General features: G+C 45.5%; 2 protein-coding genes across 10 annotated transcripts in view; one reads left to right on the forward strand and one right to left on the reverse strand.

Annotated features, from left to right (window-relative positions):
* C2CD3 (C2 domain containing 3 centriole elongation regulator) overlaps positions 1–5,434 on the reverse strand; it is a 52,451-nt gene extending 47,017 nt beyond the window's left edge. For all 6 annotated transcript variants that reach the window (XR_011138785.1, XM_068930809.1, XM_068930805.1 and 3 more), the window contains exons 1-7: positions 5,305–5,434; positions 4,904–5,161; positions 3,889–4,046; positions 3,072–3,274; positions 2,417–2,634; positions 1,406–1,538; positions 191–319 (exon numbers count right to left, since the gene is read on the reverse strand). Coding sequence is in view for 5 of the 6 variants with exons in the window: in XM_068930809.1 (XP_068786910.1) it covers positions 191–319; positions 1,406–1,538; positions 2,417–2,634; positions 3,072–3,274; positions 3,889–4,046; positions 4,904–5,161; positions 5,305–5,365 (1,160 nt within the window). In the remaining variant the exon portion in view is untranslated. The remainder of the gene's footprint in view (positions 1–190; positions 320–1,405; positions 1,539–2,416; positions 2,635–3,071; positions 3,275–3,888; positions 4,047–4,903; positions 5,162–5,304) is intronic.
* Positions 5,435–5,601: 167 nt separating this feature from the next.
* The window catches only part of PPME1 (protein phosphatase methylesterase 1), a 37,579-nt gene continuing 15,996 nt past the window's right edge, over positions 5,602–27,184 (forward strand). For 2 of the 4 annotated variants that reach the window (XM_068930810.1, XM_068930812.1), the window contains exons 1-3: positions 16,422–16,552; positions 23,875–23,968; positions 26,993–27,085. In XM_068930810.1, the coding sequence (XP_068786911.1) occupies positions 16,437–16,552; positions 23,875–23,968; positions 26,993–27,085 (303 nt within the window). In that variant the 5' untranslated portion in view covers positions 16,422–16,436. Of the gene's footprint in view, positions 5,824–16,421; positions 16,553–23,874; positions 23,969–26,992; positions 27,086–27,184 lie in introns of those variants that run through there. The other 2 variants (XM_068930811.1, XM_068930813.1) reach the window with 2 other exon arrangements.

Here is a 27,184-nt window from a genome sequence, read left to right on the forward strand (position 1 = left end):
CACTACACAGTTTGGCATGCATTAAAGTTGCATGCAAGCTGAGGTATACAACACCTCCTTCCACCACCACTGGCTCATACAATTCGCTTATACATTTTCAGCAACGTGGAGGACACACAGGGTCATGAAGCATTCTTCAGTACTGAGCAAACAGGGACAATTTTGCAGTATCCCTCAGTATCACACTCACCTGCCCAATAACAACTGTATTGCTCTCTCTTCTGAGTTTAAGTCAAATTGTTGACCTGAAACATCAGATGAGAAGAGATGATGATCTTCAGCAGCGGACCCAAAATTTGAGTTCAAGCTTTTGGGGCTCCTGGATAACAGCGATAGCAGCAAAGAGAGTAGTAAAAAGAAAAATAATTGGTATTTCTGGTATGTTCAAGATTTTAGTCACTGCACAGATAAAAATCAAAGATTCTGTGCAGCCTTCTCCAGTCTGTAGCTTGACCTCCGCATACACAAAAACTTTCTGTAACATTGCAGTTCCACTGCAAGTTAATGTTTCTCATTCAAAATCTTGTATTTTACAAAGTGTCAAGAGGGTCCATTCCTACAGTTTAAAGACAGCTGCTGCACATCACTAGGAAGAAGACTCGCAAAAGTCAAGCTGTCAAGATGATAGCGGTAACACCAACATTTACTACAATCATCTACGAATAATTTAAATTGTATTTGCAACAGCATCATTGACTCCTGAAGGCAATGACATTTTTTCCGTTTCATAATGGAACAAACTCCTACATTCATATCATTCCAAAAATAAGGATTTAAAGTTTCTCTTGCATAAAAAATACTTTTGCCTTTTAAATTTTAGTGTCACTGAACTGAGAACATTTATTCAGTCTAGTACAAAACAATAAATTTGAATACAAAACAATAAGTTATTGTGCCAAAAACTAATTAAAAAACTAATATTTTTCCAATCTGCTAACAAAGATCATACAGAAGAGGAAAAAAACTACTAATTCTGAGAACATAGTTATAGATTTAAATATTCATGGGTATTTTGGCACTGAGACATTCGAACTAGAATATGTAGAAGTATTCAATTTATGCCACTAATTACTTACATTTCTTTGAAAACCTGTTTTCTGTGACCAAGGAACATTCAATTTACTATGCTCCTCATCATACCCTTATTCCTTATCAACACTTAATATTGTTAATATTTCCTTATCAAATAGCTATGTACGAAACACAAATATAGTGCAGAAAAAAAATAAAGTCAGTGATTTAAATTAAGGCATACTATGTGATGATTTAAATCAATTTACAACGTGCAGGCTTGTATTCACATGGAGAATTTAATTTCCCATTTGAGTAAGAATCCTAAACCACATCAAAGGCCTTGAAGTTGATAGCTTGGAACTTAAGCTCACTCTCCTCTTTCCAAACTCACTTTGTTTTTGCTTTGAAACCATCTGTCTTTACGGAAGGAGGCACTTCATTCAGTTCAATCTCCACGTCCGGTGTAGATTTCATTGCAGAAACAACCATGGCATCACGGAGTTTATTGCCTTGATCCAAAAGAGCTGAGAAAGAAGCACAAGGATTAAATCTCAGCATTTGAATGTCATTTAAAAGCCATGTGCGCGCACAATAAATGTGCCAGCTACAATCACGACACTTGTTTTCTACTGTTATAAAGAGATCTTAACCTACTAGAGATTAAGCATAAATATACGCCATACGCTATACGCCATAAAACGGACAGTACAGCTGGGAGCAAGTGAGAGCAATCCTCTATCAAAATCTTCCACTCAGACCTGTACAAATAACTCCTCTGCACTTCATACATAGAGCGAGGGATTAGAGGGGCAATATTAAGATATAGTATGGAAGACTAGTTTGTCACTTTAGGATGCCTCAACAGGAGTCTTATTTTAAGTCTTCTCAGCAAACATACAGAATAACTCAGAAGATAACACATTCAGAAACTTGCCCTGCTTTGGTGCTTATTTGAATCCAGCCCATGGAAGGGATGCTAACTAGGAGGTGATGGAAAAGAATCCATATTCCATCAGAAAATGCTGATGTCATAAAAACCCTTCCAATACCTATTCACATGTGAGCAGCACCTTTGATGGCTATCGCAGAAGAGGTATCAATGATTAAGCAGTTTGTGAGGCTGAACTTCCCTTTCTTTTATCCCTCCAGGGGCTCCAGAGGTGCAGTGCTAGTACAGCATGTTTTGCTTGATCTGGATAATCAAGCCAGCTTCCAACAAGACTAAATCAATATTTCTTTGTTATAATTTTCTGTTCCAAGCAACACAGCAAGAATGCACAAAATATCTCTCTTTCCTCAAGTCTTTAGTCTTTGGCCAGCTGTATCTCTAAACAGGCAGCTGAAACATTATCAACATCTACTTGATGTGAAATCTAAAGCATGATGCCAACTGCATACAAACCTGAAAGCAGATCTTTTGTAGTTGGGTTATGCAAAGAGAGCACCCGCGTGTTTGTTCTAGCAGGTGTTTCAAGATCAGTGCTTGTGGGAAATGACACTTGCTGATTTGAAGGAGTCACTTTCAAATGCTCATCTGGTAAAATCAGATGGTGGTGAGAAGCAGCATAAATATCCTTTATGTTTTCAGAATTCTCTTGAAAGAAAAAACGGTCCTTTCCTCTATTAAAAAAAAGAAACGTCATTTCAGGAACAATTGAAGTGGATCAGTAACAGGATTCAAACCTTTCCAAATTCTCCATAGTGCTGCAGCTGCTCCCCTTCAGTACTCGCTCCAAAAGAAATGTGACATGTTATTTTACGGACTCCTCCTCTTCCACGCATACCATCAGACAGACTGACTCAAGTTGTAAATAAAAGACTGTGGCACCTCTTGGGTCAACTAGCACAGCTTGAATTAAGACAACGTAGGACACAAATATATTTCAGATGAGAAACTATCTCTTTAAGCTCTTAATTACTGAATGCTTTGAATTTCATATAAAATACATAGTCAAGAAATCAAGTATTCCGTAACTCACAAGTGCAGTGCCATTGCTTAAACAAAGAGGTGAATGGCAAAATAAATCAGAATTTTATCATAGGGAAAAGAAAGATACCTGGGAGTTGTAGGTCTGCTATTGTTAAGAGACTCTTGGCCAGCAGTAGTCACCCCCATTTGCTTGGATTGCTGTGACGGTGCAAGAAGCTGGGGCTTGCTGCTTCCCTGGGTAGAGGGAGTGATATCTAAACCCGCATCTGTGTTTGGGATAGAGCTACCGGTGTCATACATTTCAGGCAGGGGTTCTAAAACTAATGAGACCTGAAAGACAGAATGTGAAAACAATATTTCATTCTTTCTTAATTAAGTGCAATACATACTCTATACTCACCTTTACTTTGCAAGCTAGGCAAAGTTGCTGCTTTTCTGTAAAAAACAATATTGATATCATATAGTTATAACACTTTAAAACTCTGACATACTGACAACTACTTATGTCACATTCCATGTTTTCAAATCACAGGCAACTGTCTGGCAGCATAAATTATCTACAGCAGAAGGCTGCAAAACGGAACATCTTCTTTACCCCCGATTTCAAAATCTTGTACAATTTCAGCTTAATGGGGCTCTGGAGAAGAACTAAAACTACCTGAGTATCCACTTTTAGATCCGCTGTTCAAACTCACCCTCATGGTAGAGTCTACAGATTTTCTTAGTCAAGCTGAACTACCAACGCCACGTATCCTTCTAAACAAAACAACCAACACCGTCTGTATTTTTTTTTCATTTCCTAACTTTAGTCCATAAATACCTTTTCGGGCAAAAACCAGGTCTGCAGTGCACGCAGCACAACTTGATCCTGATACCTGACCATACTCTGAAGTGTTGCAGTAATACATATGATAATTAAGAAAGAGCACAGATTTAAGGACTACCTGCAGCTCTCCTAGTTTATCAGATGTCGGTGAAACTATGGTGAAAAATCCGCTGATTGGATGGCTGGGAGAGAGCTGGGACAGTCCAGTAATTTGCACTGTGCCAATCGGGAGTTGGTCAAGTCTGGTCATTATTTCTAGGACAAGCGCACCCATATCTGCAAAAATTACGAACAGTTTAATTTCATTAATTAATTTCATTAATGAACTTCTCACACAATATGCTTTGAAGGTTTGTTATGAATAAAAGCATAATTAAAACTATTCAGTTAAAATGAAACGGATGCTAAAAAGTTAATGCTGTATCATGAAATCATGACAGGAGGCAGCAGGTAAAGAAGGGTAATATCGATCACAAATCATAATAAATAAGTAGAAGATATCCATTCTGTCACATATGGACTTCTTATGATCGGTGCCAGCAGATATAGGTTTTAAGGGCATACAGGTTAGACATCAGGTTACCAGGTAAAGACAGCACGGACCTTTCAGTAACATAAGTACCTTAATAACATTGTAAGATCATAGGAGCATGCTTTTACTCTCCACAACCCCAGAACAGTGAAACGCATAATGTTTCATATACTGAGGACGCTAAAAGTCGTCAGCTAACAGTCTGATGGGTGACTGAGCACTGGCACAGGTTGCCCAGAGAGGCTGTGGAGTCTCCTTCCCTGGAGATACTCAAAACCTGCCTGGATCCTGGGCAATGTGCTCTAGAGGACCCTGCTGGAGCAGGGGGGTTGGACTAGATGATCTCCAAAGGTCCCCGCCAACCTCAACCATTCTGTGATTCTGTGATCTGGAAACTCCCAGGAGGCTTCAGTATTTCCCAGACCTCCTGCAGCGACTGCAGGCAGAGCTCAAAGCCTTTCAGCGTGGGAACACAACCCGTAAAGCTACTCTGCGCGGGTACAACTTGCAGTTATTTAGCGAGGGGGCTGCTCAGCTCCTGCCCGCCCGCCCGAGCAAGCCAAGCCGCTTGCCGGAGGCGCGGGGGGGGGGGGGGGCCCACCTGCGAGGTAGGCAGCGAGCTGCCGGGGCCCGCAGCGGACGGCGTAGCGGGCCGTGGCCTTGGGGGCCTGGGGGGCGGCGGGCGGCGTGAAGAGGGTCCCGTCCGAGGTCTCCCCCCACCAGCGCAGGCGGACGAGGACGGCGGCGGGCGGCTTGGCGAGCGTCCAGAGCGCTCGGCCCACGGTGCAGCGGAGGAAGCAGCGCAGCGGGCCCTGCACCAACGGCGGCAGGCTGGTGGGCGCGACCGCCTCGCCGGCACCTGCGGGGACAAACCGGGATCAAAAACGGTGCCAGTAGGCCGCACCCGGGCGCCCTCCCAACCGTCGTCGCCGCCGGGGCCCGCCCCGGTCCCAATCTCGGCCCTACCCGCCCAGGGGAACCGGCCGGAGCACCGAGGCCCACCTCGCCTCCTGCGGGAGCCCTCCGCCTTCGGGGCGAGCCCCTTGGGCCTCCTCTGCCTCATGGCGCCCGGCCGCTGCCCGGCAACCGCCGCCGCCTCGGCGGGAGCGCGCCGCACCCTCCCCGCGGCACTTCCGGCGCGGCCGCGCGGCGGGACTACAACTCCCGTCATGCCCTTGCGGCCCCCTACGGAGGAGGGGGAGGCGGACTACATTTCCCAGAAGGCGGCGGGAGAACCGCTTCCGGTGTTGCGGGCGGCGGGACTGCGTTTCCCATAGTGCCGCGCGCGGCGGCGGTGCGCGGGGAGGGGGAGGGGCGCTTCCGGGCGGAGCGGAGCGGGGGTTGGCGGCGGCGGCGGCGGCGGTGTCGCTCGGCGGGGCCGGTTTGGGGGCCGGTGGCGCGTCCTTGTGCGCCGTCCGCGGCCATGTCGGCCCTGGAGAAGCAGCTGCACCTGGGGCGCCTCCCGCCGCGGCCCCCTTTGCCCGGTGGCGGCGGCCAGTCCGGCTCCAAGATGCGCATGGGGTAGGTGGGGGAGGGGCCGGCGGGGCGGCTGAGGGGACGGGGAGCGGGGGGGGGGAAGGGTGTGAGGGGGTTGCACGGTTGGGGGGGGCTTTTGGGGGCGGTTGCTCGGTGGGGGGGTTTGGGGGGGGCTTGCTCGGTGGGGGGGCTTTTGGGGGGGTTGCTCGTTGTGGGGGGCTTTTGGGGGGGTTGCTCGAGGGGGAGCTCTTGGGGGTTGCTCAATGGGGTTTTGGGCTTGCTCGGTGGGGGGGCTTCTGGGGGGCTTGCTCAATGGGGGGGTTTTGGGCTTGCTCAGTGGGGGGGCTTTTGGGGGGTTGCTCGTTGTGGGGGGCTTTTGGGGGGGTTGCTCGAGGGGGAGTTCTTGGGGGTTGCTCAGTGGGGTTTTGGGCTTGCTCAATGGGGGGGTTTTGGGCTTGCTCAGTGGGGGGGGCTTTTGGGGGGGTTGCTCGTTGTGGGGGGCTTTTGGGGGGGTTGCTCAAGGGGGAGCTCTTGGGGGTTGCTCAATGGGGTTTTGGGCTTGCTCGGTGGGGGGGCTTTTGGGGGGAGTTGCTCGAGGGGGAGCTCTTGGGGGTTGCTCAATGGGGGGGTTTTGGGCTTGCTCAGTGGGGGGGGCTTTTGGGGGGGTTGCTCGTTGTGGGGGGCTTTTGGGGGGGTTGCTCGAGGGGGAGCTCTTGGGGGTTGCTCAGTGGGGTTTTGGGCTTGCTCAATGGGGGGGTTTTGGGCTTGCTCAGTGGGGGGGCTTTTGGGGGGTTGCTCGTTGTGGGGGGCTTTTGGGGGGGTTGCTCGAGGGGGAGCTCTTGGGGATTGCTCAATGGGGGGGTTTTGGGCTTGCTCGGTGGGGGGGCTTTTGGGGGGGTTGCTCGAGGGGGAGCTCTTGGGGGTTGCTCAATGGGGGGGTTTTGGGCTTGCTCAGTGGGGGGGCTTTTGGGGGGGTTGCTCGTTGTGGGGGGCTTTTAGGGGGTTGCTCGTCGTGGGGGGCTTTTGGGGGGGCAAAATGCTTGTTGGGAGGAGATGCTTGTTGCTGTGAGATTTAGGGGGGAGGGGGTGGTCGTTGCTGGAAGGTTTGTGGGGATGGTGGGGAGCTCCTTGCTGGGCTTTTGGGGGTTTGGGGTGATCTTTGCTGTGAGGTGGCAGCACAGGGGGCGGGATGCTCGCGTTTGGGCAGGTGGGGGGGTTTGGGGCTCTCTGTGCCGAGGGGGGCTGGGGCTGTGTTTTGAGGGGGCTTGGAGGTGCTTGTTGCTGGGGGTTTGGGGTGTTGGGGCTGCTAGCTGCCGGGGCACGTGAGACTGGGGTTGCTCGTTGCTGGGGGGGCTCGAGATAGAGGGAACTTGTTGCTGCAGGAGGGATGTTCCTTGGGAGGTTGGCAGGAGAAGGGAAGGAAAGTGGCTGTTAGTTGCTGGGGGGGGGTCATGAGCAGGGGATCCCTCTGGGGGGCTGGCAGCCCAATGGAGGTGGCCAGCAGTGAGGTGGGTCTCCCTGGAGGCTGGGCGATGTGCTAGGAGAGGCCAGCAAGCACCTAGGCTGGCCCTACTGTGTCCTAGTTTGCTCAGCAGTACCCGGGGAGAGCAACACCTTCTTCAGCTGCCTCTCTGTGCCGAGCAGGCAGGCAAAAGTCTTACTGCGAGAAGAGTATCCTCAGGGCTGGGGGGAAGGTGGCTGGTGCTGGGATCGACTTTGGACCCCTGATGGGGAAGGCGACGTACAGAGTTGGAGCAGGATTCGGTCTCCTCTGGGCCTCCCTCCCTTTGAAGCCCTGAAAGGGCTTTGCTCTGCCTCTGGCTTGCCCCTACTGCTGTGTCCCTGAGACTCATCAGATATGCGGTAACGTTTCGTTATGAAGCTTTCTCAGTATCTTCCTCTTGGAGAACTGAGCTTAATAAAGATAAATGTTTTGGGTCATCCTATTGCCCCTTCAACCACCCTTTTCTCCGAGTCCTTTTGAATCTGTGTTTGAAGAGAGGGGCCATCTGTGCTAATTTGCCTGGGTGGCACCTCAAAGTCCATAAAAGCATGGCTGAAGGAGAGAGATATCTTTAAATGTTGTTTCCAAGCAGCAGAAGCTTGCATGAAGCTGTAGGTGAGCTATGCTAAGTATGTCCCTATATCGAGTGATGATGATATTTCGTCTGGGATAATCCACTACGGTGCAACACCGAGTAAACAGATGTCAAAACTTTTAGGCAGAAGTGAGACCATCTTTTGGAAGTTGTGAGGGAAGAAGATTGGCCAGTGTTTGTTACAGATATGTTCAGCTCTGTGGATGGGAAGTAAAGAGGGACTGACTGGACAAGAAGAACCTTGGCAAAGGCTTCATTCTTTAGCAGAGAAAATGGGTTGCAAACAGGACAGTTTTCAAGAGAAGGGGTAATTTCATCTCCCAGGGGTAGTGGAGAAACTTGTATCCCAATTTGGTACCTTGTAGTGGTAGAAGGCGCATAAGATGATCCTGTAGGAGGGTAACGGCTAGATTTTACAGACAGAAGTTATGGTGGGCAGAGTGAAGAAAAGGAGGCTGGCAGTAATCACGGGCACTTGGACTCAGACGGAGGGATGCAGCCTTAGGATATTGCAGAGACCAGTCTGGCAGATTTGCGTGGAAGTGGGGAGAGCGTGGATTCGGGTAGAGTGACAGGAGCAAAGGACATCTTACTAAATCTGGGGAAAATGCATTTTCAGGGATGTATAGCTTTGCATACCGAGATGATTATTACAATATGAAATCTGAGATCCGAATCATGGCAAAAAACCAGGAGCTGATTCTTCAGAGGAATGCCATCCTCTGTGTTTGATAGCTAGTATCTGCAAGGTCCAGGTGTGCTTTGCACTATTCCTGATGATATGAAGTGCTCTATTTAGAAGATAAAAATATCCTACAATTCCTACAGGAAATCTCCTTTGCCCTGATGCATGAAATCAGATAACTAAAAGAAATAATGAAAAACAGCTACTCCACTGTGAGTGAAATAAAATGTTTAGGTATTTGTGGATGGGAGAGGACATCTTAATGGCAGCTGTTTCTCTTCTCCTTTAAGGCATGGTTTTAAGATTTCTTTTGAATTCTGCACTTAATACTATGTTTGGATAGATGCAATATAATTGATATAGTTAGTATATGGAGTAATACTAACAAATGTTCATCGAAAACTTTCTTCTTTTACTGTGCTTCACTTTAAAACTAAGCTTCATTTAAGTGTTTAATGACATGGCTTTAAGCCTAAACAAAAACATCATATTTAAGGATTAATTTCTACTGTTAGTACAAGCATAGAAATTAGAAAGGAGCAGTTTTGAATGGCTTTCAGAAGGGATTGCTCTCTCTCAGGAACGCTATCAGCTCTACAGGAGAGGTGCGGTATCTCTCCGTTATCTGAAACTGAGAGTTGGGACCCCTGTGCTCTGTTTGCTGATGTTGTGCTGAACCTTGGCATTGTGAGCAAGTCACGTGAGTTTTCCCGTTTGCGTTGGGGAGAGGCTCGTGCTCCTCGGGAGCCTTGTGAAGGTTACAAGCTACATACAAAACTAGGTGTAATGTTATAAATACAGTTTGATTATGCTGGATCTGTTTAAAACAGAAATAACGAAGCAAGGCCTTATGTTATACAAAGTCTGCCAAACAGAGAATTTTTACTGTTTCAGTTAAACTTTTCATTTCTCCCTCTTTGTTTTATCCTGTTTTACTCAGAGCCTCATCTTGCACAGTTGTTTTGTGTGAGATTCAATGTGCTTTCTGCTGGTTTCATAGATGATAAACTCTGCCAGGCACCCTCTCTAATTCTTCCCATAAAGCAGTGCCTACACCTGTGGCACTATGAACAAATGTCATGTCACATTACTCCTTCAGTGAAGGATGTTGTCATAATTAAATAATAAATTTTAAAACTTAACAACATGGGATAAAAATGGGATAAAAATCAATTTGCGGTTTGTCTTAACTGCTGGTGTCGGCTTCTGTCGGATATTTCTTAAAGGCAGGTGTCTCCACAGTGGTGGTGATTAAAATATCAGCAATTAATTTCTTGCAACCTAGGGGGATCTGTTGCAAAATCTCAAAATCAATAGGCTGAAGGAGCTGGTGTCATTCAAATGGTGCTTTTCTTCTGCTTCTGATGGGCTATGTTCCTGCAAAATGTTGCTATGCTGTGGGTATGTTCTCCATGTCAGTGTTGTAGTTTCTGAAAACGCCTTCTCATGATAGTTGTTATTAGTGACATAGACAAAAGTACAGGCTATTCCCTACTACCTTAATGAGACGCTGACAAAGCCCTCACGATGCTGCTTTCTTCACTTATTCATCACAGGTAAACAATCAAATTACAACTGAGCAGGGATTTTTAAAATGGATTTTATGATGTATGTACGTGGGGTATTTTTTCAGGTTGCTAATATTAATGTTTGTGTAGTGCTTCTTAGTAGCAATCCTATATATTATTTATGAAATGCTTCTTATCTTTCCTATCTTTGGAGGGTTTTTGAATGTCTTCTGTGAAGGGAAGTTTGTTTTCTATTGTTTTGTGGTGCTATAAGCCTTTTTTCCCCCTCCCTTTCGAATAGCTTTAATTGATAGGAAATATGGTGTTATGGTTAAGGACCAAGAATTGCAGTGTTGTTCCCCTTAGGAGCAACTGGAAGGAGTTTGTAATCAAGCTGTAGTTGCATGGTGCTGTTGTCTTTCAATTTACTACAATAGCATCAAGTAACTCCCTTTTTGGAAGATGTTCCTGTTGTGCTAGGCGCTGCACGTCTGACACGAGTGGCCTCCTCCCAAGAGACTTGGGACTTGGGTGTAAAGAAGGAAACAACAGAGTCGCGTACAGACGCGGTGAAGTAAGAGTAATGGTGAGGTGATGCTGTTGGAGTGCAGAAGTTCTTTTTCATGGCTATCGTAGCAGAGGAGAGTTGGAAAGCAGATTTCGCAGGGTAACGAAGCAGCTTTTTATTTACGTATTGAATATCCTTCCGTGTGGGTAGGATTGCACATCCAAGAGCGCCAACATTTGCCTGAAAGTCGCATGGGTAACAAATTCTGGTGTCAGTGGTGTAGCAGAGGCTTTGACTCACAGTTTTAGTCAACGTTTTCGAATGTCAGGACTGTGTGGGGTCTAACTTGTCAACCTACGTTTTTGTGATTGTATCATTTATTTCTCTCTCTTGTTGCTGATGAAGCTCATAGAAGATGAGGTGGGCTGGATGTCAATCTTCTAGCTCCTTGCTTATGAATTTTGTTAGTCTGCGGACTGAATACCCTGTCCTTTAGCCTTCCCCCCCCCCCCCCCCCCACCCACAAGGTCTTTCGTGTTGATCTTAAGTGGTCAGCTTTGTTTTTAGACAGAGAAGCCCAAAACTGGACATGGAACTTCAGCAGAAGCTTTCACACACACCATGTGAACTGCAAAATTTATTTCTGTGCCTTTATGGATGATAACTTCATTCATACATCCCAGAAGTTAGTTTTTTGTTTGTTTGTTTGTTTGTTTTGCATGACTCTGTGCCCCCCCCCCCCCAAGTTGTTTCTTCCAGTTCGGCAGCGGCTGCTTGCCTCCTCCCTGCGTTTGTGCAGCTTATTTTGGTTTGCACCTGCCTTGGTAAGATGCAGTTCTGTCCAAGTAAGTGCAAGATTCTATACGCAGCTCAGCAACAGAGAATGTGATTAGCTCTACAGAAGAAAAGAGGAGTGTGACCTACAAACAGTGCTGGCAAATGTACTTGGCTATACTGAAATAGTCATTTAAAATAAATCCAGCTTTTACTGGGAGCAAAAAGAATCGAAGTAGGAATTTAATGAAATATTTGTTTACTGTTTTAAGCGTCTTATATTTATAAACCTGTTTGATTTCTGGGCCCTAATGAATCTCTCGACGTGGGAGCAGGTCCATTAAAATGTGTTTCGACTTAATATCCAGCAGTGCTGACAAGTTGATTTTTCCACAGCTTACTGCTTTGCTTGGTACCCAGCAGTCCTCTGGCTGGAGTGTGTGGAGCGCTTTTGTTGTTGTTAATCAACCAGGCAGGCTGTGTCAGATGTGACTCTGTGCTGTGCGGTTGCAAGGAGATCGTAAGAAGCAGAGGGTGGAGCAAGGGACGTTGCTCTAGGCAAACCGAAAAATAATTCAGTGCAGCGCTGAGATTTCTCAAGCTTCAGTCATCCTTGACTGGAAGGACGACTTAGAGTGGCAGGACGCTTTCTTCACGACATCGTTTTCAAACTTACTTTGAGATTATCCAGTCTTAGAGGAAGCTTCTTGCCATTTATATTGAGGGTTTCTTAAGCGAAATAAAATTTTAATGTCTTTTGCTAATATGTTGTTCCAGAGGTTAATGTGTATTTCAGTAGTTCCTAATAAAATGTCACCTGCTACAGCATTCAAATAGGTGAGAATTAGGCTTTTCTTTTTCTTTTTTTTTCCCCTCCCATTTCCAGTTTAGCTGTTTTCCAGTGTGATCACTCCCTTATACTGCTTTACTGGAAAGTCTTATTTGAGAAGTCCAAGTGGCCAAATAACTGTGCTGCCCCCATGAGAACGTCACAGGGGCTGAATTCCGCTCTGCTCCGTCACGGCGAATCTTCACTCAGCTCGCCTCTGCGGACTCTTCCGTATTTACAGTTGTGTGTCAACACAACAGTAGTCGTGAAAGTGCAAATATTCCGTATTCAAAAAATACTCAAATTCACATATTCAAAAAAAATAAATATGCCCAGGGAGGCAGTAGGGATATTGAATCTTTGATTTGGGTGTCACACTGGTATTAATATTTAAATAAAAACAGAGGGCTGAATAGTTAAAATGGCTGCTGCAACATTGTTTTAACAGGCTTTTGCAGTACTACAAGATGTACGCTTGAGTTTCTTCATATTTCACAGCACACTGCATTGATTTCTGCTACCTGGCTTCCCCTAAATTATGCCCCGCTCCCATCTGCGAACACGCACGTGCGCGTGCACTGTTGCAGAAGTACCCTCTTCTGCTAGCTTAGCACTCTCCTGCCTTTATTTGTGTTTAAGCGCTCTCTGAATTGCTCAACTGAATAGAACAATGTTATCGAAAGACATTTTTTAAAGGAAGATGGTGCCTCTCTTTGGCTCCTGCTGTACAAGAAAATCACACGAGTGAGGGGAGCTTAAAGTTCATTTTTAAGAGTCCATTTTTTTGTTGTAAGGAGCAAATCTGCCTACAATTGCATTTCGAACGGACCGCATATATTAAGGCCTTAATCTGAATCACTCAGATGAAAGGGAAATAAAGTCCTACTCTATGATCAGAATTCTTTGAGAAAATCAAATAATGGAGTTTATAAAATCACTAGGTAAGCAGAAGGGCCAAGGGCTGGAAACAGCCCCTGACAGCTGTAACGACTTCTGCCGGTGCAGACCTTCATATATTTTAAGTTTTTCATTAGTTTGCATATAGAGCTAGCTTACTGAGAGTTGAAAATAAGGAAGAATTTCCTTTTCTGTTCCAATATGAGTAAAAATTGTGCAAGATGTCCGAACAACTTTTCATCATCTGAAAGGGCACAATGGGATTTCGTCTGTTTAATTCAATGATGACAGCTAATGTCTCTCTTTTTAATCAGTTTTTCCTGATTTATCAAGAAAAAGTTAATGTATTTGGCATCTTTAAGGTAGACTTTAAAATAATGTTTTTGGTCAAATTTTAGACTTTTGAAATACAACTTGCCAGACATAGCAGTTCTTACATACTAGATTATATTTGATAGGCCTTGCTGGTCAGGTTGAAATATGATGCGAGAATTAACTCTCTTGAATCACATATGTTAAGTTCTGTAACTGCTTAAATAGTTGTAAATAGGTTCTCTAGGTCAGCGAAAAAAAAAAACCCAAAACCAAGGTTCTCTGTGTTTGGTGCAACTTTCCTTTAGGAAAATAACTGAAAGAAAGCCCCACTGAAAGTTGGTGAGCAAAATGGTTTTTATTTAAATCCATCCACGTGGGCTCCTGTTGCTCTGGAATCGCTCGCAGCATGTGCACGTTTTCATGACGCGGTGAAGAGGACAAGCTGCACAATAGGATCAAATTAGCTGTAGAGAGTGCCCAGAATGTGTTTTGTGATTTTAGTTTAATACGGTAGTTGGCTGGATTTGAGTTGCAAGATCGTTCTAGAAAACTTAGTATGTTGGATCCATTTCTGTTTTGGTCTGCCGGATACTTTAAAAAGCAGTAATTAGTTCTGTCAGTTTAAATATTTGGTCAGCAAAATGTTGCTTCAGCATAGGAAGGTGCAAAATCACAGCTGCTGTTTACTGGGCTTGCTTCTAATTTTGAATGTGTGTTGATGTATCACTGAAAAAGAAGCTCTAGAAGAATAATGAATTGAAGATACTCTTTTTTTCTTCTTCTTCTTCAGAAGAAAACTGAATCATGCTCTAGGGCGTTATCTTTAGTACTGTGCTGTGATCGCTCTATGTGGTTCAGACCCCAGTATTTCTTTAAAATCAGCCGTTGCTTAGCCTCACGCCGTCACCAGAATTTTGTAGGAAACTACATGTTTATTCTTACTCTTTTAGGGGCTCAGTATGTAATCGGAGGTCACTTAGATTCTCCCAAGCATCGTTTGGAAGCAAACGTTTCACTTTAAATTGCGATCTGCAAATATCTGCATCAGAGGTGACAACGGTTTCTAACTCCCAGGTCCTCTTCGCGTTCTGCTCTAATTCCCCTGCAGACGTAGGAGTTCGGGTATTTTTTGTTCTCTGATATTTCATATATCTGACAAAAAACTGCTAACATTTTCTCTGGAGTTGTTAGCTCTTATAAAGCTGGATTTTTGAGGTATTTACTAATGCTTCTAAATCGATCAGTGTGACAAGAAGTAGAGTGTGCCAAGGTCCCAGGAAAGGGCTCAGCTCTGATCCCATGGGTTCCTAGCGCAGTGCTCTTCCTTGCCCTTCTTCAAGGATCTGTCTTTTTATCAGCCTCTGACTGCCTACTGTTTGAGAGTTGTAGCAGCGGGCTTTGCAGTGGACCTCTGCTGCCAGAAGCAGTGGTGGAAGGAGCTATAAAATATTCCTAAGCCTTTTGCTTGTGCGCTTGTTTTTTCGGTTTTATTTCCTGTTCGGTTTTTCTCCTAGCTAGCAAGCTGGAAAATTGACCAGTCTGCTTTCACTCTTGCTTAGGAATGGCTCTTAAAAAACGGAGCAAAGTTGAAGCATTTCAGTCAGCAGTGGCTTGAGGAGCTTCAGCCTGTGGTTACCTGGTCACACGCATCCTGCGTGGATTTATACATCTGCTAAAAGGAGCAATCTCCCTCCTAGCATCCTGCTGCTCATTTCCATCTTCTCTGTTGTATCGTGTTTGGGTGGCCTCGCAGGTAGCCAGAGAGAGAACAGATCTAGTTGAAAACTATTTTAATTTTCAGCTGGACCTGTTCATAGGGAGCAGTTAAATCTGGAGGAACGGGGAAGGAAGGCGATGTCGTCTTCACTAGCAGTGCAGGTTTGTTCTGCGTTACAGTGATTGCGTATCAGCAGCCCCAATAACTGGAGGGTTCTGCTTTCCAGGAGAAAGGGCTGTGTTGGGTTAGCCTAAAAAACTTGAGACTGATTTCGAGGTCTCCATGTTATCTAATCTCAGGAGGACATCTACCTGAGAGACGTGAGGGGGAAAAAAATGGACTAAAAAAAGTGTCAGTTGAGGTAAAGTAACTCACTTCCCCCCTGCCCAACCCGTCACCCCGAGTGACTCCTGGCATTGTGTTTGAACAGATCAGGCTCCTTGTGGTCTTTTGCTACATGACGTTTTCCAACCTTAGTTACACGATTATTTGAATCCTGTTCAGTTATCTCCTTGAATTATTGACTGCAGCCGTACGTACAGTATTCCAGACACGGTGGCACCAGTGCCTTATGCGGAAATAGTATAGTCTGTGCTGCGATTTGAGATCATCCTTTAGATGTCTGAGAGTCAAAGAGGTTCCTGCAGAGGATTGATGATAATTTCTTGACTCAGGTGGTGGAGACACCAACGAGGAGAGGTGCACTGCTGGACCTTGTACTAACGAACAAAGGAGGTCTAGTTGGAGAGGTGAAGGTTGGGGGCAGCCTTGGCTGCAGTGACCATGAGATGGTGGAGTTCAGGATCCTACGAGGAGGGAGCAGAGCAACAAGCAGGATTGCAACGCTGGACTTCAGGAGAGCTGACTTTGGCCTCTTGAGGGACCTACTTAGGGGAATCTCCTGGGGTAGGGCCCTAGAAGGAAGAGGGGTCCAAGAGAGCTGGTTAATATTCAAGCATCACCTCCTCCAGGCTCAAGATCAGTGCATCCCTCTGAGGAAGAAGTCGAGCAAAGCGGGCAGGAGACCTGCATGGATGAGCAAGGAACTCCTGGCCAAACTCCAGCAGAAGAAGGAAGTGTACAGAATGTGGAAAAGGGGCCAGGCCACTTGGGAGGAATACAGGGACGTTGTCAGAGCGTGCAGGGATGCGACAAGGAAGGCTAAGGCCCATTTGGAATTAAATCTGGCAAGGGATGTCAAGGACAACAAGAAGGGCTTCTTCAAATACATCAAGAGCAAAAGGAAGACTAGGGAAAACGTGGGCCCGCCGCTGAATGGGGCGGGTGCCCTGGTGACGAAGGATACAGAGAAGGCAGAGTTATTGAATGCTGCCTTTGTTTCAGTCTTCACTGCTAAGGCCAGTCCTGAGGAATTCCAGACCCTGGGGACAAGAGAGGAAGTCTGGAGAAAGGAAGACTCTCCCTTGGTTGAGGAGGATCAGGTTAGAGATCTTTTGTCCAAACTTGACATCCACAAATCCATGGGCCCCGATGGGATGCACCCACGAGTGCTGAGGGAGCTGGCGGATGTTATCGCTAGGCCACTCTCCATCATCTTGGAAAGGTCCTGGAGATCAGGAGAGGTGCCTGAGGACTGGAAGAAAGCCAGTGTCCCTCCAGTCTTCAAAAAGGGCAAGAAGGAGGAGCCAGGGAACTACAGGCCTGTCAGCCTCACCTCCATCCTGGGAAAGGTGATGGAACAGCTCCTCCTGGAGGTCATCACTAAGCATGTGGAGGACAAGAAGGTGATCAGGAGGAGTCAGCATGGATTCACCAAAGGGAAATCATGTTAGACCAATCTGATAGCCTTCTATGACGAGATGACTGGCTGGGTAGAGGAGGGCAGAGCAGTGGATGTTGTCTCCCTGGACTTGAGCAAGGCTTTTGACACTGTCTCCCATCCCATCCTCCTAGGTAAGCTCAGGAAGTGTGGGTTAGAGGAGTGGACAGTGAGGTGGATTGAGAACTGGCTGGATGGCCGAGCTCAGAGGGTTGTGGTGAATGGCGCAGAGTCAAGTTGGAGGCCTGTGGCTAGTGGTGTCCCCCAGGGGTGAGTCCTGGGTCCAGTCTTGTTCAATGTATTCATCCATGACCTGGAGGAAGGGACAGAGTGCACCCTCAGCAAGTTTGCTGATGATACTAAACTGGGGGGAGAGGCTAACACACCAGAAGACTGTGCTGCCATTCAGAGGGACGTGGACAGGCTGGAGAGGTGGGCGGAGAGGAACCTGCTGCAGTTCAACAAAGGCAAGTGCAAGGTCCTGCACCTAGGGAGGAATAAGCCCATGCAGGCACCAGTACAGGCTGGGGGTTGACCTGCTGGAAAGCAGCTCTGCAGAGAAGGACCTGGGGGGGTCCTGGTGGACAACACGTTGAGCATAAGGCAGCAATGTGCCCTTGTGGCCAAGAAGGCCCATGGTCTCCTGGGGTGCATTAGGCAGAGTGTTGCCAGCAGGTGGAGGGAGGTGATCCTGCCCCTCTCCTCAGCCCTGCGGAGGCCACATCTGGACTGCTGGGTCCAGTTCTGGGCTCCCCAGGACAAGAGAGACATGGCGCTCCCGGAGAGAGTCCAGCGGAGGGCTACGCAGATGATGAAGGGCCTGGAGCACCTGTCCTAGGAAGAAAGACTGCAAGAGCTGGGCCTGTTCAGCCTGGAGAAGAGAAGACTGAGGGGGGGACCTCATCAAGGTGTACAAGTATCTGAAGGGGGAGTGTCAAGAGGATGAGGCCAGCCTCTTCTCCGTGGTGCCCAGCAACAGGACAAGAGGCAACGGGCAGAAACTGAACCACAGGAAGTTCCATCTGAACCTGAGGAAAAACTTCTTCACTGGGAGGGTGACGGAGCATTGGACCAGGTTGCCCAGAGAGGTGGTGGAGTCTCCTTCGCTGGAGATATTCAAAACCTGTCTGGATGTGATCCTGGGCAATATGCTCTAGGTGACCCTGCTTGAGCAGGGAGGTTGGACTAGATGATCTCCAAAGGTCCCTTCCAACCTAAACGATTCTGTGATTCTTTGATTCTGTGAGTCATGCACCGTGCTCGCGCTTTGGAGTGTGTAGTCAGCCAATTGACCGCCTGTTTCCAGAGATCAGTGCTTCGCAGGTCAGCGTGCCCTGGTCCATTAACGCAGCTTCTGTCTTTGTTCCTAGGTGTGTGGCTTGACTTGTTAGTTCTGTGATCAATTCCTCGTCCGTCAGAAACGGAGCAACGCCGAGTTCCTCTCTACTGGATGTATTTCATTGTTGTATGAAGAAATTGTTGTGTGCTATATTTCTAAAAACCTGCGAGTGTTTTGCTATTAGCCAAATGAGACTCCTCTCATAGGTCTTTGAAGCTTTCCTGTTTCCTACGCTTAGCGTGCCACCGAGTCACAGGAACATAGGGCTGGGAAAGAAAGTCCTCTCACTCAAGCAGTGTCAATGAACACTTCCTGCGTAACTTGGTTATTGATAGGTGATTTAGTCAGTGCTCTGCTAAATGTTCCCTTCGTTAGTCTTGAATGCTTAAAGATCTACTTCTTATTAGCAACTCTGAAATAGGTATTGCCACTTGTGACAGGGAGGCTGTCTGAGCCAAAGGTCTTCAGTAACAAGTGAAGCAGCTCCAATTCCTCGCTATTATAACTCGGGCTTGTAGCATTGGTGTGCAACTGTGAAGAATTCACTTCTTGTCTTTTGCTATGCTTAATTTTGATTCTGAATATCCAGAACTTGCGCTATTGAAGGTTCCTTTGACCTCCTCATCTACGTGATACTGCTTTAATGTCCTTGCACTAGTCAACAAGTTAATGCGTCCCGTAGAATATTGGCTCTCCTGTCCCTTGTGTAAGAGGCTGTCCATACTGTAACGCCTTTCCGAAAAAGTGGATTAGTTTGTCACACAACCAAAACTCTTCACCTTACATAATATGATTAGTCACCAGCTTGCTTCACACTGCCCATGTTCTGCCTCCCTTCCATATGGGTAGGAAAGACCACTTACCTCTTTTTCCTCTGAGATCCTTTCAAAATTTAAGTCTGAGGTGTCATGGATAAAAAGGAGGATCATCCCCTTGTTAGTAACTAGTTATCTGCTAGGAAACAAGGAGTTAGGAACAAACTTTCCGTTCTCACAAGGAAAGGGAGGTTACGGGTAATTCCCACTGTTTACCAGACTGATGGATTATCTGGGGAAAGGATACCCCTAGGGGCATGATGATATTTGCTAATCAAGTGAAATTATTCAGGACACTCAAACCTAAAACCAGCTGTAATGTGCTGTAGAAGTTTTACAGCACCGAAATGCAGCATTTTAAAAGGCTGATGGAATTTGGTGTCATTAACTGTGTACATCCTAACTATACCTGTGCAGTTATGGGTCCTCGACTGCTATCACTCGGAAAATAGATCTTTGAATAAGGAGTGTCATTTTTTTAAAAATATCAGGTCAACTGCAGTCAGGTAATAGACTGTAATAAGTAATTTGCAAAGACCAGAGAAAAGAAATCCTCCCAATTGTGTGCAGTTCTCTTCTCTCCATCTCCAAAAGAACCAGGAATGGTACAGAATGAAAGCATGATGGGGGCTGCCATGACTTCCAGATAAGGAGAAAATCAATAGACTAGGACTTTCAGCTTGAAAAGTACATGGCCCAGGCAAGGGGAATGTGCTAGAGGTTGATACAGTCATTAATACTGTAAAGAAGAATGGGCAAACATTACCATATGGTGGGCTTAAAAGCAAACAGAAGTACTCCTTTTTGCTCAAAGCACAATTAAATTGTGGCACTTGTCGTCACAGATGTTGTGAAAGTAGCTCTGGCTGGAACTGACTCATATTTTATGTGAATAGCTGATGGAAGTTATCCTCCATTAGTGTAACGCAGTGCTGAGGATGCAGCCTCTGGAGATCCCCATCCTGATTAGAGCGAGAAGTTGGAGGCCTGTCTGACGCTGTTGCGTGCTTGCAGCCTTTCTGACTTGCTGTGCTGGTATCTCTTGGTGACGGGTTCCAGAACTCTATGGACCTTTGCTGTCTCTCATTATGTCAGTTCTTGTGGTCCTAGAAGATACAGAATCGTAAGTGAGGTAGCTTGAAGCTTTATCGATAATACGACTTCACTGTAATTCCTAATAAGTTCTTGCTTTTGTCAAATTCAGCATTAGTTGCTTTTTGGATCTTAATCTGCAGTGGGAATACCCGCCCCCCCCCAGCAGGATGTTAAATAGACATCTTGGCAAATGTTGTCTCTCTCTTTCTTGGATACTTGGACACCTGTGCAGGTGTGCTTGGTTCTTGCCAATGTTATGATGACTTGTCGTCTTTGTGTGTATCATATTGCTCTGTTGTTCTTGATCTACAGTATCTTTTGAGAGATGAAGGTTTGAATGTGTGTGTGTGTTTTTTCTTTTAATCAGAAAATGAGATTAAGCTGAGAGAGTGGAAGGGATTAATTTTTCTGGCTTTACGTGGGTGTGTGACGTCTCGTTTAATTGAAGCTTGACAAGAACAATACTGAAGTCTGGAAACCCACAGAAGTGAATTTGGAACATTCAGGGGGTGGATGTTGTATGTTTCATATTCTAGAAATATCGGGGGAAATAGGAGTTTTATTTCTACAAAACTGAAAAGCTGCTTTGTCTGTTCCTTTCTGTTACTTTAAGGAAGCAGAGAATTCTGGAGAAACTTCTTCGGTAGAGGAGATTTTCTTTTGAGAAGGTCTTTCACCCCTCACACCCGTGCCTGCTCTTAATATTCTGTGCTGATTGCCTCCCACAGAAGAACTGAAGTGTAAAAAGACTGTTAAAATGGTGCACTGTTACTCATCCTGTATGCTGGGCTTGAATCTAGCCTGATTGTGTCACTGCCAAAATTAAGCACTACCCTTTTAGCCTTACTGAGTGAATATAAGCCTGAGAAACAGATTTTGCATCAACTGAGTCATCAGGAAAATTCTGATTGCAAAGCCTTTCATTAGTGATGAGGATATGAGGAGAAGGCACAGCTGCACCTTTTGATTGAAGTTTTAAACCCCCCCCCCAAAATTGATGCATCAACTGGGCACCTTTGAGAGTCCTAGATGATGTAATGTCCGGTCTTCTATATTCACCCATTGCTTCATGGGGAACTGTGTTCCCTAAGGTGCTAGATACAACCGGAAATTAGCACCAGAGGAATGGCTAATTTAAGGCATCATTTATTGCAGTGTCTTGTGATGCCCCTGTCAAGAGGTTGCAGCAGAAGTTAGCTTTATTGTAGAGAGGAGATGAGCCTCTCTGCATATGAGGAATACTGTGATTCATGTTTTGGAAATGTGCTACTGGGAGAACCAGGCCTGGTTTTGTTGCCTCCGTTCAGGTGTTATTCCCTGGGTCTGCAGAGCACTGGCAGGAAGGTGCCAGCTTATACAAAAGGATGCTGTACCTATTGACCGTGGAAGCTGGGACCTTGATTCCATAGGAAGGAGAAAATAAAGATAAGTTAGGGAGCTGTAGTGACCTGACTCTTCTGCCTGTTGGGTGGCCTGAGCCAAGCACTCTGGAAGGACGGCTTGTATATATGTCTTATAAAGAATTGCACCTGATGGCTCTGTAGGCCAGTGTCTTATAGGCCAGGTGAAAGATTTCCACAAGGCCGTCCCTATCTCAAGGTGCCCTGCAGGCTTGTCCCAGCATGGAGGAGAGGACTCCAGGTAGAAGTAGTTACGGGATGCGAAGCAGATTGGCGCTCCACCTTGCTTATAGATGGGGAGTTGTTGCTCCACAGGTAGCCCCGACGTCCGAGTCTTTCTCCATGTGAGTTGTTTTCCAACGCCGTAGTTTTGGCAGCTCTCCAAAGCACCTTCTCTTCCCCCAGCGTCCACCATTATGGTTTTCCTGCGTAGCTCCCTTTCATCAGCATTTGGCAAACGATGTGACAGCTGAAGAAATCTTGTTTCTGGGCCTTAGTTCCCTAGTTTGTGCTAGGTGGTGTTGGTATTTAGGTGTCTCCAGTGATTGGAACATGGCCAAATTTTACTTTTTTTTTTTTTTGAATGAAGGTAAAGCAGTGTTTCTGTACGGGTTGATTATGACTTTTAAAGGAATTACAGAAACTAATCTGGAATAAGTGCAAAGCCTCTAGCAACCCCTAGTCTAAAATCCCATTTTCTCAAGGAAGTATTCTGTCAACATCTGTGTTACATAGGCTTGTCATTACGGTCCTGAATTTAAGTATACACGTTTCTAAAGGTTTTTTTTTTTTTTTTTTTTATCTTTTGGCTTCGCTACCTGTTACTTAAATTGCTGATAGTGTCCTTCCTAATGAAATCTTTTTGTTAGAGGATGTTTTATTAGTCAGGAAATTATTGGAGAAATGACTTGATCTCCTTCGTAACTTTTGAGTGCCTGTCGTGTCCCCTTGAGCCATCAAATAATGTGGTAATGGCTTGATGTCATTGTAGTTTTGCCCGTGTAGGTCTAAGAACGTGGAAGAGGGCAGCTTGGGGAGTATTTAGTGATCTTTGTGGTGGTGGTGGTCTCATGGTCCTTATACTTAGCTGAGGCAGTATAGATAGGGAAGCCTCTACTGCTTTTGCTTGATCTTTTACTTTTTCTCCACCATCCTGACATTGCCCTATATACGGAGTTTTAATACTAGAACTTGTTTACACGCGTGTTCAAGTTTTAATTGTTGCAATAGATTCCAGGAAACCTGAGCTGCAGTTAAAACACTGCTGTTAACTTCAGACATGATGGATATACTGTACGCCGCTCCCAACAGCGTTTCTAAGCAGGTGCCGCCCTTCTATAGACCTCATTTAATTTTCTCTCCGTGGTTTGTCTATCAGGCACTCAATGATGGGGGCAGTTTGATTTTTCTTTTTGGAGGATAGTTAAATCAGATACTACTGAAAGAGGAGATTTCTAGGAAAGCTGTACTCTCACGAGCAAGTGTTCATTTTTTATAAGATGCTGAATTTCTTTTATCCTATGCTAGATTAGTAGTAACCTTCAGTAAATAGCTGATGCTTTACTTTTCAAACGTGTGGTGTCAAGGTGACTTCTGAGAGGGATGTGTGTGTTTTTTTTTTTTTTTAAATTGTGATTCATGGGCTGAGTCATAAATTTAGGATGACTTCCTGCGTTCCAGACCACGGCAACGCTCCCAGTCATATCGGCGTCAGGCCTGCTTTAAGGATAGAACAGGGCTATTGAATGAAAAGGTGCCACCTCTGACTTTGGAAGCCCCTGGTCTATGGGTCATTGCAAATTGGGAGATTATCCTGGGAAAGCATCGCTGCGTACTTGTCCTGTTCTTATTCTTTTCCTTTGGCGTATGCTATTGAGCACCGTGGCAGACCGAGATACCAGGCTAGCTGTGCTTTTGGTTGTATCCAGTGTGCCGTTCTTAGGTTAGATCTCTGTAATCAAAATTGCCATTGATTGGTGTTCCTTGGTATTGGTTTATGAGAAAGTATTCTCCTCTTTGTACCTTCGCTATTTTTCTTTAGCATCTTTATGCTTTTTAGCGTCTTTTCTTGTGCATCTTTGATCTCCCCAATAGGAACAACACTATTTAAAAGGTGTGTGTGAGGGGGGAATTGCCTTACTGACCATAGAGTTGCTACTATTGTAGTCCTGAGGGAATTTCCCTTATGTATTGTTTGCTTCTGGTCCTAAACTATTTTGTAACTATTTTGCAACATTGCCATATTGTACTAAATGTATGTAATGACCACTGTATCTCAATTTAAATGAACGACTTTAAAATACCTCTTTCTTATTGAAATTTTTTTGTCTTACAGCCCTGGAAGAAAGCGTGATTTTTCCCCCGTGCTTTGGAGCCAGTACTTTGAATCTATGGAAGATGTTGTGGTAGAAAATGAAACTGGCAAGGATATATCCTTTTTTTTCCAGATTAAACTTTTCTTGTTCTCAGTGATTGGGGTAGTATCATGTGTCTTTTGAGTTTATTGGGTTTCACTTCAGCTATTTCATGTATTTTTTTTCTTCTTCCTATCTTCCCTTCCCCATTTTTTTTCTTTTTCATGGGTTAGTTTCAGTGACCAAAAGTGTATCTCCTAAGCTGACAGTTGAGATGTTATGGAAAGTAAAGATATCTTGTAAGGCTGGTTCCTAGTCCTGCTTCCTTACTTTAATAACTGTTAATTTAAAAAAGTGTTTCCAACAGCTGAATAATATGTTTGGCAGGGAACAACTCCTTAGTTCACGTAGCTTTAAACTAAATCAAGATCAGAGCTGTTTGTTGATTTTATTAATGACATTTAATTAACCAGCAATCTATGAACTCTATGTTCAGGATCAATATCTGCAATGCAACAGATAAACTGCAACACTAAACGCTTGGGGGAGGGGGAACCTCCTGCAAATTTCTAAACACCCCTCCTATGACTAATTCCAAGAGCTTCTGTTCCTGTGCACACGTGTGCATTCACAGAAACATGCCCACAAGCACGAGCCCACCTGCCCTCTTCTAGGAGTGTGGGATCCCCTACTTGCCTGCACCTCCAGTGGGAGGTGTGGATGCTCCAACGTTAACGTGTACCCGTGCTGCTCCCTGCAGTCGGCAAATGCACGTGCGGAGGAGAAAGGGCCCCACAAAGTCACATAAGCACGCTCACGATGTGGATATTGCCAGCCTGCTCGCTGGAGCGCGGACAGGGAGGCTTCTCTGGTCCAGGCAGAGGTGGTGGTGCCAGCAGGGGGACTTCTGGCACCATCAAACCAGGTTTTGACTGCCGCTGTTTCCACCCTGAGGTCTCCCCCTTTACAAGTTTTCATGCTTCATCAAGGCTTCTTTTAAAGCTGCCCCCACTTTGTAAGTCTTTCTGTAAGCCTTGCAGTTACTGTTTAATGCAGCTGATGGCTGTTATCCCCTTTGACGTGCTGAGTTTGGGGCAAATGCTTTCACGTGGCTTTGCGTGCTCTCTACACCCGCGCTGCTTACACTTACCGACTGCTGCTGTTATCCAGGCTGTTTGTCGAGCGTGGGCTGTGGGAGCACCCCCGCAAATCCAGTGTGCTGTCCCACTGCGACAAGACTTCCCATCAGCTCTGCCTCTGCCTAGAGCTCTGACAAAGGCTTTTTGAGAAGTACTTCCAGGTCTTTTGACCTGCCTTACCGTCTGCTCTGGACTGCCTGAGGAGCCAGGCAGTAAATCTGTCCCACTTTGAAACATACCACCTAAGCCATTCGCTGTCTTGGCACTCTTCTTCCTGGCAGTTTTCGTGAAAGGAGCTACTGTGCAGGATCAGGGATGAAGAACTAGGGTTCAGTTCCCGGCTCTGTCAGTCGTTTCTTCCTGTGTGAATTTTGCTAAACAGCTCTGTACCTCTTTTTTTTTTAATTCACTAACATGCATAAATATCTTCAAAGCTCTTCCTGGAGTACGCTGTAGATAGGCAAAGAAGCGTTTGTAAAAATTCTTGCTGTACCTAAGTGCAAAATGAAACCCTTTTTCCCCATCTGTGTTTAAATTACACAACCTTGTAGTTTAACTGGTTGCATAGTTTTTAAGCATGCCTATCCTAGCTTGGCCATTAAGAAGAACGAATTTCAAGCTACTTCAACCCCAAATCTTGATTTATTAATTCTTTAATGCCAGTAGTGTGTGTTGCTTTAAAATGAGAAAAAATCTCTTTCCTGATTGTTTCGCTCAGCTTGTCATTATTCTCTGCTCTCATTAACTGTACTTGTCCAAATGATCCTATAAATTTTTCACGATAGGCATCTTATCCGCCTTTGTTGTAGCGTGCCGTGCACACCCATGAGGCCTCATAAATAGTAAAATAAGAAGGGTAATAGACCTTTTTGGATAGATGATGTACAGAAGCATCTTAAGCTTGAACAAGTCTTAATTCTTTGGGATTTGTTGTGTTACAGCTGCATCTCATCACCTTTGACAGAAGCTTAAGCTCCCACATGATAGGTTGTAGATAGATGTGTACTGTAGAAACAGCTGAGTTAAGGAATGGAGTTAGTGCCCACTGTACCGTTACAGCTCCGTGAGATTTCCTTGTGTGAACAAACCCCAGCGGATTGAACTTTTGGAGCTGACACAGCCCACCGTAACTGAAATGGCTTAGGGAGCACCTGCGTGAACTGTTCACAACGAGCAGCTCCAAAGGGCGCTGCAGCATTCAGCAGAAAAATCAACGGCTTGGTCGGTAACCTCAGCTAGCATAGTTAGACTCAGAGGAACGCTTTTGTCCCCAGCTGAAAAGAGAATCCCTTTTCTGAAGAGAGTATGATCTCAATAGGTGAGGCACTCCAAGACCAGAGGGAGAACGGTGGTGGAGGGTGAAGTGACTTGTCTGGTCTCTTGGCCGCAGGTTCAGGAAGTGAACGCAGGTATCGCGACTCCTGGTTCTGTGCCTTTCCCTAAGTGATGCTGTTTTTAGTGATATTTTAACTCATTTTTCCATGTCTGTATACTGTAAGGTGACATCTTGTACCTCAGTCAAGCTTCTTTACCGGTGTGTATTATTGTTGCCCTAAAAATCTTGGTTACAAGTTTGTCTGTCATGTTTTTTTGGATGTCATAGGAAAATACACGCGAATCAAAATTGCATGCTTCAAAGCATGTGCAGGTTCTGCTTTGATTTTTCTCTTGGTTGTTTGATTCGCTGGCGTGCCCAGAGAAAAAAGGATGCAGGCAGAAGATGTGTAGATAATAAGGAGGAGGAGACGTGGGTGGTAGAAAGATAACTTCTGAAACTTAAAGCAGGTTAAGTTTTGCCCAGGTCATGCTTGCACGTACTGGTTGATCAGAGGCAGAAACGAGGCCTTGTTTAGGCAAGGGTAGAAATGAAATGCTATTGGGCGTGTTGGAGGCTCCAGCATATATTTAACTCAATAACGTGTTTCAAATAACTTTATGAAATGTCCTTAACTGTTCATACACTTTTCGAATTTACAAAAGCGGATCAGAGGGACCTGTCTTGCTGTTGTTACATGGTGGAGGCCATTCTGCTCTTTCCTGGGCTGTGTTTACTGTAAGTAAGCTGCTGATGTATAGCGCATATGTATGCAAATACTGTCTTCTGCGCATGGAAGACAAATAACCGTTCAGCCCCGATAGGCACGGAAGAGCC

Source organism: Struthio camelus, chromosome 1, assembly GCF_040807025.1.
Source record: "Struthio camelus isolate bStrCam1 chromosome 1, bStrCam1.hap1, whole genome shotgun sequence".
NCBI classification, from domain to species: domain Eukaryota; kingdom Metazoa; phylum Chordata; class Aves; order Struthioniformes; family Struthionidae; genus Struthio; species Struthio camelus.